General features: G+C 45.0%; 2 protein-coding genes across 2 annotated transcripts; both read right to left on the bottom strand.

Moving 5' to 3' along the window:
* Positions 1 to 1942: 1942 nt before the first annotated feature.
* Positions 1943 to 4595, bottom strand: LOC127765286 (CASP-like protein 4B2). The gene is made up of 3 exons (XM_052290151.1): positions 4182 to 4595; positions 3943 to 4078; positions 1943 to 2606 (listed from the first exon to the last, which is right to left on the bottom strand). Exons 1-3 carry the CDS (start codon positions 4472 to 4474, stop codon positions 2415 to 2417), a joined length of 621 nt encoding a protein of 206 aa, XP_052146111.1. The 5' UTR covers positions 4475 to 4595; the 3' UTR covers positions 1943 to 2414.
* A 5204-nt stretch (positions 4596 to 9799) lies between these two features.
* LOC127768248 (uncharacterized) lies at positions 9800 to 11063 on the bottom strand. The gene has a single exon (XM_052293787.1). The coding sequence runs from the start codon at positions 10956 to 10958 to the stop codon at positions 10410 to 10412; it is 549 nt and encodes a 182-aa protein (XP_052149747.1). The 5' UTR covers positions 10959 to 11063; the 3' UTR covers positions 9800 to 10409.
* Positions 11064 to 12757: the final 1694 nt, after the last annotated feature.

The raw sequence follows: 12757 nt of genomic DNA, 5'->3' as shown, positions 1-12757 counted from the left end.
ATGACACCATACATGTATTCGTATCCAAGAGCAAATATCCGTAATCATATCCGTATCCGAACTATTAGAGAATTATCTGCTCCGTTTTCATCTCTCGGTGACATGACATCATGATCGTCGAGCTCATCTTACGCAGATGCTTTAGTGTATCTAGAAGACCTACGGAACCCTAAAATGCAAAATTTGTTATAGAATATTCAAATTTTATGTAATTGGTTAAGGGGCATTGTAAAATCGTGTTACTATTGAGGAACACCCTAATAAAATTGGTGTAATTGCTTATAAGACACTGGTGATATTATTTTATAATTTTCGAGCAAAAAATGAAGAGAGAAATTTAAAAAGACAAGTTTACCCCCTGCCTGCTAACCTTATTTTATAATTTTCGAAGAGAAATTTAAAAAAGATAAGTTTGCCCCTGCCCGCTAACCGTATCTAGGATGTGTTCGTATGTCGGGTTGGGAACTTATTTGTTGCGCATGGAAAACGGAGCGGCCATTAGCGCGTGATTAATTAAGTATTAGCTAATATTTTTTTAAAAAAATAGATCAATATGATTTTTTAAGCAACTTTCGTATAGAAACTTTTTTTAAAAAAAACACACCGTTTAACAGTTTGAAAAGCATGCACGTGGAACACGAGGGAGGTGAGTTGGGAAAGTTGGGGAAAGAACTCAGCCTTGTGCTCCCACTGCCGCTAGCCGATGGTCCTGCCACTGTTGGAGTTAGATGTAAACTTCTCTTTTTAAAATTCGTTACTTCACTTTTTGTGTGGAAATTATAAAATAATATCTTCGGTGTCCTATGACCAATTACACCATTTCTTTTGCCCCTCAACAACGACATGATCTTGCGGTATCCCCGCAGCCAATTACACAAAATTTTAAAGTCCTATAGCAAATTTTGTCAAAAAAAATGTAGAAAAATGCCACTGAAAATTATTGCGGTTTAGATGCACATCACTAAAATATTTTGTGCTAAATATTTACAAAGCTGAAAGTTTTCTCCATCTCAAAATTTTAATCCACCAATATATGCAAAATAAATAAAATTTAATTTGTAAATATGATCTCAATATGACCATGAAAAAAAAATACTCATGTTACTTCAATAATAAGGCCCAATTCTTTTCTTCAACTCCAAACTTCAACTTTCTTGTTTTCCGTTAGCACGCTTTTCAAACTGTTAAATGATGTGTTTTTTTTAAAAAAATTCTATATAGGAGTTGTTTAAAAATTCAAATAAATCCATTTATCAAGTTTATAATTATTAATACTTAATTAATCATATGCTAATGAGTTTTCTCGTTTTGTATGCGCTAAAATTCTTGCTACAAATTAGGTGATCGAACGCAGCCTAAATTACGAATACAACAAGTTTATAAATATGTAATTATAAAAGCAATGAACAAACCGTAGTGGTGTATATGAGGTTGTGTCGATATCCTAATTACATTTATAATCATATGTATCTCCAAGCACATAAACTTCACGATTGCATATTTTTAAGACAAAAAAACTATAACATTGTTCTAAAATTATATGTCAAATTTGTAACTCGTTTGACGAATCGCATACCGGTTGTAGCCATCTAAATTTAAACATTGTTTACTTTGCTACAATAACATGTCAAACTAGATAACGATGTGGTTTTGTGAAATTTTTGGAGTATGATACATGGGGTTATGTGAAACTTTTGGACTATGATACATGGGGTTATATGTCACATGCCAAAACAAACCTTTTTGGTTTTATGTAATTTGGATCATAATATCTCTGGTTTGATGAAATTTGCTCCTTTTCAAAGACCAACTGTTTTTTTCTTTTCTTTTGAAGCTGAATCTTCTTGATGGCCCATGGGCTGTTATATTGTTACGGCTGTCTAATTGAAGTGCAGTCACCACTAGTTGGACAACATTACAAAGTGATCATGTACTCACAAAGTCACAACCGGTAACAAATACACACATCTGACTGTACTAACATAAATCGATCACAAACCAACCACCAAGAAGGAATATAGAAATGACAAATCTAGCCCATAAATTCCTCACGCTAAAAATTTAGTACACAAATTGAACTTAGACGCTACAATAAAATGATAACAGTCTCACATACAAAAGATGCTACAATAAATGCTCACATAGGTACACTTATCTGTATCTTCAGAACAAGCAGTTCTCACCTTCTCATCACCGCAGAAATGTTGTTCTGGGAGTCAAAGGGTAGCACAAATTTTAAACAAATATTGCGGTCTTCAGAGCTTCAGGCATGTTGCATCTAAGCTTATGTACACATGTGTAAGCTACCAATAGGTAACAGCAATCACCACTACGCCTTCATGTCATCATAAGTTCTTGCATCTCCAGGATGAATGGATCACATGAAATGGGCTTTACTCCTATAGAACGATGCTTCACATGTAGGTTTGTTTGGAGAGTTTGTATCCAGAAACTATCGCTGACAAGGCGAGGCATACAAATGCCAAGAAGGCCATGCTGATTGCAGCAGCAGTCGTGTCGGTGAAGCGGTTGATTACTGCAGATCTCATCCGATTTGTAATGGGTGTAGCAGCAGAGAGAGCAGACATCAGCAAGTATGCGACTACCTGTAAATGCATCCACTAGTCCCTGTTAAATCTGATACATAATATATGGCTGTGATGTTTTGTGAATGACTTGATTATGAGAAAGAAAATGCAATGGCAGCCAACTCAGCGTTGGAAGCTAGCATAACCCAATAGGCTCTCGATAGAATAACGGTGAAAAAATAACCTACTGCATGGTACCTTGTACTACATGGTGTAGGTATCACGACAAGAACCACAAAGTCCTAATCCTCATCAAAGAATCTAGTGAGAAAGATAAACATGTAAAATGAAATCGAAACAAACTTGTTTTGTCTGCTGTAAGCATAAAATAAATGACCTTGTGTTGATCAATAGGATTTAAATGACCTTATCAGTCCAACTTATGTTGATTAATTGAATCTATAAATGAATTGGGCTAGCAAATTCATCATGGGTCAACTTGAGCGAATCTACTTCTGAGTACTAGCATAATAGGGTCCACAGATAAATTTCGTAAGTTTTGCCATGAATCCAATTTCATGAACAGAGTTCATGAAACATGCCAAATAGTCATATTATTGCAGGAGCTGACAAAAAAATATCCTAGCTAAAGGGCAGAGGTCCAAAAGAGTCATATTCTCCAGGGCGGGCTAAGTGAATGCGGTCCCCTACCAATTCAAAGTTGACGATTCTAGTACATGAACTTTCAGGCTTAAGCACATTTAGCATCATCCATCAGATACCACGAATTTTTGACATATAGTAGTATCTGCAACCCATTGAAGATCCAAAACACACCGAAACTTCCACCAACTTCCAATGTATGGTCCCAACCACTTCTGTCTACCCCATACAAATGCTATACTACCCACTGCATTACCATCATTGCTGTTGTTGCGCTGCCATATCGATTGATCAAATTATAGGACCATTATTGAGCGAGGCAGCGAGCTACTAGCCTACTAGTACTCTAAACACTTTTAGTTCCTTCCAAAAAGAAACAAGAAAAGGGCATAGGCTGTAAAGTTGTAGACATGTCTGGTAGCAGAACATCACAGTGTTACATGGACAAAATCTAGCTACTCCAACAGTCAAAGATGCTTCAACTAAAGCTAATACCAGAACTGTATGCCTGTTAGTAAATTAATCGCTTGGATCATTGGATGGGTTTCAAATAACATGGGCGAAACATAGTAGTGGATTGAACCCTCTTTAATCTGTACCGCGGAATTGGAATCTCTACCCAATGGGTATTCTTGCTTTAGCATGGTAAATTTCCCCCCACTCTTTTGCATCTTTATGCTCCCCTTTCCTTTGTCTAATCGATTGATGAGAAGTATTTGGGTGAAACAATTAGTACACAATAGCAGCTCACCTGATCACTGGCGAAATCGAGGAGCCGCCCGGACGCCGTCGGGACGGGGTCGACGCCGCGGCGCATCCGGAGAGCATGCCGCAGCGCCTGCGCGAGCGAGTAGGCGAACGCCAGTGCCGCAATCGCGAGCAGATACCTAGCATCGAACACCGCAACAACACACCCTAAGATCTCCCCATCAACTCGAATCGAAGAGGGCCAGGCGCCGCGGGGGGGGGGGGGGGGGGGGGGTGGCGAACCTGTACTCCTGGTACCGGTCGAACTCCATCCAGTCCCCGTGCTGGTTGGAGGCGACGAGCACGAGCGCGACGAAGGCGAACGCCGCGGCGGCCGCGTGCAGCGCGAGGGGGCTCTTGTCGAGCATGTCCTCCCGCCGCCACCGCGCCACCACCGAATCCACCACGCCGCCGCCGCCTCCCCCGGCGGCGGCGGCGGCCGAGTTGGGGGCGCCGTTCTGGGAGCTGTTGTCCGGCTTCTCCACGTCCGGCGGCGGCTTGGCGGCGACATCGGCGTCGGCGGGGACCATCGCCATCGAGCACTACTAGCAGCGCGCGGCGCGCGGCCTTCTCTCTCGGGGATGGTGAGATGTTGGCCGGGAGTGTGTGTGGGTGCTAAAAACCGTAAGCGAGGTGCTTTGTGTCCGAGTCCGGAAAGGCACTTGTTACGCAGAGGCGGAAAGCAAAGCTTGGGGGGATTATAGCGGGAGGTTGACGGCTCAACGCATGTAACGTGGCGCGGTGCGACGGGACGGGGGCTTTTGCCTGCTGTATCCATCCTAGTTCGGGACACGTGGAGCCTGCACACTGGTTGCAACCTCGTTGCTGGCCCACTGCTGTGTTGTTGCCCTCAGGGAAGAAAATTTGGTAAGATTGGAGTCCTACGCTTATCCGAAAGACACTGCCAGCAGACCGAGAGCATATCTAACAGTCTTTTTATCTCAGTTAAATTTTAGCAACTTTAAATAAAAAAAAAGCAATTGTAAATTTACCACTATTTTAAATCGTTATTGTAAAACTGCCACTAGAAAAATTGCAAAAATACCATTAGAACTGTCATTCGAGTAGCATCCTTGCAATATTAAAAAAACCGATGGCAAATTTACAAATGCCCCATAAAAAAATGCACTTTAACAAATGGCCAAACTCCTCACGCTGGCCAACTTTGGCCAGCCAAAATCGTCTTGCTAATCGTGGGCCCCACGCATGAACCCCACGCATTCCTCCTCCCAGATCAAGCGACGTTTCTCCCCACATCCCCAGATCCAGCGCGCCGACGCCCTCCCTCCACCGGCACCGCCCCTCCGCCGCATCCCTCTACCGCGCCGCATCGTCGTCCACTGTCGAGACCGTTGCCCCTCCGTCGTCGTCGTCCGCTATCAAGGCCTCCACGTCGTCATCTTCCTCCCCTCCTCTCGCCTTGCCTCCCCACCCATAGCAGCCACGCTCCTCCGCCGCGTGCTCCCTTCCCCCTTCCTGTGTCGATGCCCTCCTCCACGTCGGTGTCCTCCCTAGAGTCGATCCTGACATTTGGGAGGCCCTATGCAAACTTGACACTATGGATCATTAATAAGTTAGAGCTAATTTTTTTTACTTCTAATATATATAGAGTAAATTGCGTACACGGTACATAAACTTGGTAGGTGGGTGCGATATAGTGTAACAACTTAAAAAATGATTATTTAGGTGCAACAACTTGGCTAGTATGTGCATTCTGGTTAAAAAATTAATATTAGACACCACACCTTTTATGCCACACAGCAAAAAAAAAAAGCAGTCGTCGTTTGTCAATAATCTAATAATAAGTTTAATGATTGTCAAATAATAATGGTCTGGATGTATTGTATTTGATTGCTTACAATAATAAAATAGACTGTTGATTTGAAACCGAAAAATATAATGATCGTTAAAACTAAGTGCATAAAAATGTTGTAACATAATTTTCAAGCGATTCTACTAGTCAAACATTTTCAGCTGTACTCATGACCAAATAATCTAGTAGTTATGCTTATAATAGAACAACAAAACAGGTTGAATCATACGTATGTAACAGCGTTTTGACCTAAATGCACTTGATTGTCAAGTTTATATACCGGTCTGCACATTTTTCAAGTTGTTGTACTAAATCGCACCCACCTACCAAGTTCTTGTACTACTAATGCAATTTACTCTCTCTCTACATATATATATATATAGACACACACTATTCATTAGTGGATAGCGCAGTTAAAGAATCAAGAAACAAAAAAGGTATTCTAACAACTGCTACCCATCCAACAGTAACAACTACAAAAATCAAAGAAGCATTTCAATGCCAATGAATGAGCGAAGTGCATGCTTAATTTCATCAACATAATCCTGTTTTCCCAAAACCTAGTATGTCTCGTCACAGTTGGATGGGGGGTTTAACGGCCAACATCGAGTTCAAATACTATTCCCAGAAAAGCATAAGTAGTAGTGTCAGCTGGTAGAAAAAAAGAAAGGGAAAAAAAACTAGAGTTGGATCAGGCCCTCTTTGTTTAGATTTATAAGCCTACTTATAAGTCGAAAAGTCTAAGTCAAAACAAACAAACAGCTTTTTCATTTGGCTTTTCTGAAGCCATAAGCCACTCTAACACTATTAAGGCCCTCTTTGTTTAGGCTTATAAGCCAACTTATAAGTCGAAAAGTCTAAGCCTAAACAAACAAGCAGCTTTTCCGTTTGGCTTTTTTGAAGCCATAAGCCACTCTAACACTATTAAGCCAAAAGCTAGGTTGGAGAAGCTTTTTTGGCTTATGTGAGATAGATGTCTGACTCAACTACTAAACTTAGGACATTAAATCCACTGGCTTATAAATCATATAAGCCAATAAGCTGACTTAAAAGTCTAGGCCAATAAGCCTAAGCCTAAACAAAGAGGCCCTAAGCCAAAAGCTAGGTTGGAGAAGCTTTTTTGGCTTATGTGAGATAGATGTCTGACTCAACTACTAAACTTAGGACATTAAATCCACTGGCTTATAAATCATATAAGCCAATAAGCTAACTTAAAAGTCTAGGTCAATAAGCCTAAGCCTAAACAAAGAGGCCCTAAGCCAAAAGCTAGGTTGGAGAAGCTTTTTTGGCTTATATGAGATAGATGTATGACTCCACCACTAAACTTAGGACATTAAGTCCACTGGTTTATAAATCATATAAGCCAATAAGCTGACTTAAAAGTCTAGGCCAGTAAGTCTAAGCCTAAACAAAGAGTGCCTCGGTATTTCCACATACCCGGAAGGGAGTTTTGTAACGAATTCCAACCCTTCCTATCATCGCAGCAAGCGATCAATCAAACAAGACAGAAAACTTTTCGATCCAGGCCAGAAGAACCAAGCAAAGGGGTGACTGCTTGTGAATTTGTGATTGCGCGAGATAAGAACAGAAAATTATCATGTCAACCTGCCCATGGCTCTCGCCATCGGCGACCGGGACGGCTTGGGGAGACTGGAGACTGGTGAGGCATCGGCGCATCGCCCTCGCGCGCGCGTGCGGCGTGCGTGATCCGCCGTCCTCCGCCCTGTCGTGTCTAGGGTTGCGGGTTAGTGGCGCCCGCACGCGGTCACGGGCCAAGCGGATCCGTTAGCCCAAAAAGGCCAGCCTGCGGAAGGGATAAGTTCACCGGTGATCCCCCAACTTAACACTGAGATTTTTGAGATCCTTTAACCATAAAAACAGAAATGTGTACCCCTAAACTATGTAAAACTGTCTTTAAAAAAAAGGTCCTGAGACAGTATAGCTGCCAGGTTTCGCTGACATGGCATCCTAGTCAGCAAAAAAAATTAAAATAAATATGTGAAGCCCACATGTAAGAGAGAAAATGGTGTGAGCCCCACATATCTCCTTTCTTTTCTTTTTCTCTTCTCTTCTCTCCCGATTCTCTCGAGTGGGCATGGCGGCGGGGAGAGAGGTGGCCGACAGTGGAGTGGGGGCGGCGAGAGAGGGGGAGAGGGCCAGCCGGCGCGACGGCTACGGCGGGAGAAAAGAAGAAGAGGCGGTTGGCGCGAGGGCAGCGGCGGGAGAGGAGGCGGTCGGCGCTGTCGAACGCTTATGGGATGTGGCGGACGATGCCGAGCAGGACGGCGGCGGCCTCGTCACCATCTTCCTCGTCGTCGTCGCAGTTGGCGGGTGCCGAGCGGAGCGGTTTGGGAGGGAGAGGGAGGGGGAGGCGGCCAGCAAGCCCATCCGAGCTTGCCCGCTTCTGCCCCGCTCCGCCGCACTCGCCCGCCGCCCCTCTGCCCACCGCTGCTCTGCCTGCCATTCTCGCCCGCCGCGCCTGCGCCCACCTCTCCCCCTCTCGTGCTTCTTCCCTGTGCGCGACCGAGCCCACACCACTGCTGGCCGCCACGCCCGCATTTGCCCGGCTGCTCGTGAATGTGCAGCTGACATGTGGGCTCCACGTACTTGTTTTATTTTTTTTCTGAGTAGGATACCACGTCAGCAAAACCACCCATATATACTACTATAGGATATTGAGTGCATTGTTTTTGTGAGTTTATGGGTACACATTTCTGATTTTATGGTTAAGAAACTAAAAAAATCTCGCTCTTTAAGTTGAGGGACCTCCGGTGAACTTATTCCGCCTGCGTAATAACCTTCTCCGTGGGCCGTTTTGCGGGCAAGCGGCTGGCCTGGCCCGCGCCACCCAATTCAGGTCCACGAATTTGTTGGTGCGGTGGGACTGGGAGCCGCCTCGTGCAGGCTGGTTCAAGCTCAATTTCGACGGCTGCGTGTACCACGACGGATCGGGCAGTGCGAGCATCGGCGGCGCCATCCGCGGACCCGCGTCGGTCGCCTTCGCCGAGACGACCGACCACTGGAGGATCGGCGTACGTGGTGGAGGCCCGCGCGGCGCGCTCATCCGCGGCCTACGTCTCGTCTCGCTCTCGCCTGTTTCATGGAGAGGCACCCCAGTTTTCTTCTTTTTCTTCTTTAACCATAAATCCAAAAATTTTTCTACCTCTGCTGGTGGTTGAGGGCGACGACCTTCTGCTGGTGTCCAGCTGCTGCGTGGCGACTGGCGCGGAGACACAGACGCGGATCCCGGCCGCCCTGCACGACGAGATCGTCACCTTGCTCGGCTGCTTCGCCGAGGTTGGCGTGCAGCATGTCTACCGGGAGAGCAACCACAGGTCACCGATGACGTGCTCTGTGTAAACCGAATGGGAGAAGCGATACCCTTTGTCTCGGGTTCGCATGTATTTATATAGGTAGAAAGAGCCTCTACCGTGGCTGTTACAAGAGATTGAATCACAGAAGTTTATCCCGTGAGTTTACAACAAACCAACCTTATCTATCTATCTTAACAAACTACAGATGAGTATACATGAGATAACAACTCTTATCTTAACACTCTGCCCCAGGCGTACCGGTATCCCGGAGTCTGGACGCCGTCGTCCCCCGTCGCCGAGAAGGCCGACAATGACCGCTGTGGCGTCGCGCACGACGCGCATGCGTTACAGCGACAATCAAGAAGGCTTCTTGGAGATGGCCCGCAGCTGCGGGTGTTCGAGGAGATGCACGCACAAACGCCGAGCAGTGGCTGTGCGGCCGCTGGTGCAAAGAACGTGGAGACAGAGATCGTCGCCATGGCCAAAGTCGGTGCATGGGCACGCGGCAGGATCGATCAACTCGACCGACATGGCGAACTCAAGTCTTTCGCTTCTGTTTGTATTAGTTGTCTCCCGCTGTAAACATGTATAACATTGATCATTCTGGTAGATAATGATGTACCGATCATTATTCGTTGACATCGATGTACTGTAATGTTACCTATAGTATTTAATAAATAGAATATTTTTTTCAATTTGAGAATGGATCGATGTGTCTATTTAACTTTCCCGTGAGGAGTTGTTTAGTGGTGGTGCCAGTTCATCACTAATCAGAAGCTACACTTGCTTCGGCAGAGCACAAACACATAGTACTACTCCAAACTAAACCCGTGAAACACGGAGGGGAAAGAAAGGTAAAGAAGCGGCGGAAAACTCCGCATGTTTTGTTTCAATCTGACGAGCCAATTCTGCCCTGCCCTGAGACTTGACACTCCAGAGTACATGGCTCCGTTCAGTTTACATTACACGACATTGATTTCCCCCGCTCACTTTTGTTGTTCCTCCTGATCTGACACTTGGTTACCAGTATAAATCACCCAAATTCTCCCATTACCTCTGCTTTGAGAGCAGTTGCATCTTGCAGCGGTCAGGGTGAAAAACTAATCAGAAAGAACAGCACGAGAGGGGCAAAGAGGGAGATCATCGATCGTCTCTCACCCAAAACTCGGTGATCGAACGGCCGAAATCGCCCGCCACAACGATCAGGGCCATGCAGCGCCGTTCGATCTTCCGTCGTGCGTGCACGGTCTGTGCACCGTGCACAAAACTACAGTAATCATCCGTGTATGTACAGAAAAAAAGAAAACTAAAAAAAAAAAGTAGCAGCAGCACCACGAGCAGGTGTCACTCATGGGCGGCGTCTTCTTCTTCCGCGATGATCTGGAGGTGCGGCCGCCACACCGCCGCGCGGACGCTCCGGCGGCGCTTGCAGCCGGTGGCCTTGCCCTCCGCCAGCACCTCCGCCAGGTAGCTGTCGCCGCCGTTCTTCGCCGCAACGGTCGCATCACGGGCCAGCACGGACGTCTCCGGCGTCGGCGTCGGCGTCGGCGGCGGCCGTGGCGCCTTCTTCTGCTGCGACCGCGGGCGCGGCGGGGCCGACGACGACGACGGCTTCCTCTTGATCTTCTTCTCCGGCACCGACGAGGCCGGCACGAGGAAGTAGAAGCACCCGCGCTTGAGCTCAGACTCGGGCGAAACGATCAAGATCCGCCGCGCGCCGCCCTGGGAGCACGGCCGGCTCAGGACGTGGCTCGGGTGCGCGGCGACGACCTCGCCGGCGGTGACCGGGCGCGCGTACTCCTCGATGTGGCCGTTGAGGTGGACGATGCGGACCACGTCGAAGGAGCCGCAGGGGAGGACGCAGGCCAGGCAGCATCTCAGGCTGTTGCCCATGTTTTGCGTCTTCAGCTAAGCTAGCTAGCTAGAGTGTGCTGCACTGCTGCTCAGTCACTGCCTCACTCACTAGCTGCCCTGGAAATAAGTAGACTCTTTGGCATGTCTCAGTGTCACTGGCTAATTTATATAGGGGGGGCTTAATCAGCTTGAGTTGTTGCTAAGCTAAGCAAACCAGAGTGCAAGTGTACAGAGTTTTGAGTAGATTAATTAAGAAAGGAGAAGCACTGGTGGTCTACTGCCTCGGAGGGGTCAGCCATCATGTATAAAAAAAATTAAATGCCACCATCATTAGAGTATGTTGGTTATCTCTAAACTCTTTGGATGTGCACGGTGAGTAGAAATTGTGTTTCATAATAACGTGTACGTACTAGTACAAGAGTACACACACTACAACTCACTTTTTTTTTTCTTTTCTGAGGAACACTAAAGCTGATTCCCATTCACGGATAAATTAATACAGTAGTGTTGTGGACATTGCCGTGGTATTAAAATGCAACTGTGACCATTAATTTATAGTCAAAAAGTATTTATATGCCACATTAAACTTAAGATGTTGCGGTTGTAATTTTCAAATAAAATATATATGTATATAATTTTCATGTACCCAATTTGATAAAGTTTGGAAGTTTGATCACATCAGAGGGGGTACTTTAATATGAGCAATACATGAATTATTTTCTGTTTTCTGTTTTATGTAGGAGCAGTAGAATGAAGGGCAATGTGTTACCATATATCGCTCCTAACTGGCATGTTTATTGATTGAATGTAAGTACAAAAAATAAGTGTGTTACGTTTCGTTTGTCCGTACATGGAGAGCTCTTGTGCCAATAATTCGGGGTGTGTGCATTCTACATAGAGATCTCACAATCCGCATCAAAAGGTGAGCAAGTAGCTTCCAAACCCAACCTTATCGTCCGAATTTTTCTGGGTTTTGATTTGAGGCGCTTCTTTTTTTAACTTCCTTTGACTTGAACTCTACTCTCTCAAGGCGTTCTTTGAATTTGTTATGTCGATGCTCCCCAAAAAATATTCTGCATTTTGATCTTGATCGTCGTACACACAAGTGGCCGAAGATTGGGGGTTCAACATGAGTTTGTGCAAGATTTTATAGACTTCCTCCCTTATATAAGCTTTTATTTTCTCTCTATTAAGGAGGTCAGCTAGTTTGTCACGCCAGCAAATTTAAGCAATCGATTGGCATGTTCCACTTGTTCTAAGTGCATAGTACCAATTCTCAGGAATTATATAGTAGTAGCTGCAAATTTTTAGAAAAATGAGTCAAGTGCACTTTGGGATATATATTGTTATTAAAGTTTCACTTCAAACCATCTTTAAACAATTTCTTTTCACTTTGGACAAGTTATTATTGTTAAATGTTGTGTTGTCCACATGCATACAAGTGACACATGGACAATAAAGGTGATTAATCTCATTGACCTCTGGGTCGCACGGTCTTATTGACATGCTAACCATCCGGTTCAAAGTGCTTTGAGTGACATGTGGGCCACATGGTCCAAAGCGTAACATTTGGCAACAATATCTAATTCAAAGTGAAAAAGACTTGATATAAGCAAACTTTGGTAAGGATGTGCCCCAAAGTACAATTTATAATTTGAAAGAAGCTCAAGATAAATCTAACCCTCGCATGTGTAGAAATGTACATGTTAATTATATATTCATGCTTATCTTGCTAGTGACTAGTGTGACCAACCCCTAAAGCTGAGATATATAGGGCCGGATTATAATTCTTTTCTAGGACATGATCATATGAAAGCACAATCATACTTCCTACATAT

Source organism: Oryza glaberrima, chromosome 3 (assembly GCF_000147395.1).
Source record: "Oryza glaberrima chromosome 3, OglaRS2, whole genome shotgun sequence".
NCBI classification, from domain to species: Eukaryota; Viridiplantae; Streptophyta; class Magnoliopsida; order Poales; family Poaceae; genus Oryza; species Oryza glaberrima.
This window is presented reverse-complemented; position numbering and strand designations above follow the sequence as displayed.

Excerpts from the sequence above, each read along its gene's own strand:
- LOC127765286 (XM_052290151.1), bottom strand. The coding sequence starts at position 4,474 with ATGGCGATGGTCCCCGCCGACGCCGATGTCGCCGCCAAGCCGCCGCCG. Across the intron at positions 4,079-4,181 it reads GACCGGTACCAGGAGTACAG|GTATCTGCTCGCGATTGCGG; the intron begins GTTCGCCACCCC and ends GTTCGATGCTAG. Across the intron at positions 2,607-3,942 it reads TCGATTTCGCCAGTGATCAG|GTAGTCGCATACTTGCTGAT; the intron begins GTGAGCTGCTAT and ends ATGCATTTACAG.
- LOC127768248 (XM_052293787.1), bottom strand. The coding sequence starts at position 10,958 with ATGGGCAACAGCCTGAGATGCTGCCTGGCCTGCGTCCTCCCCTGCGGC.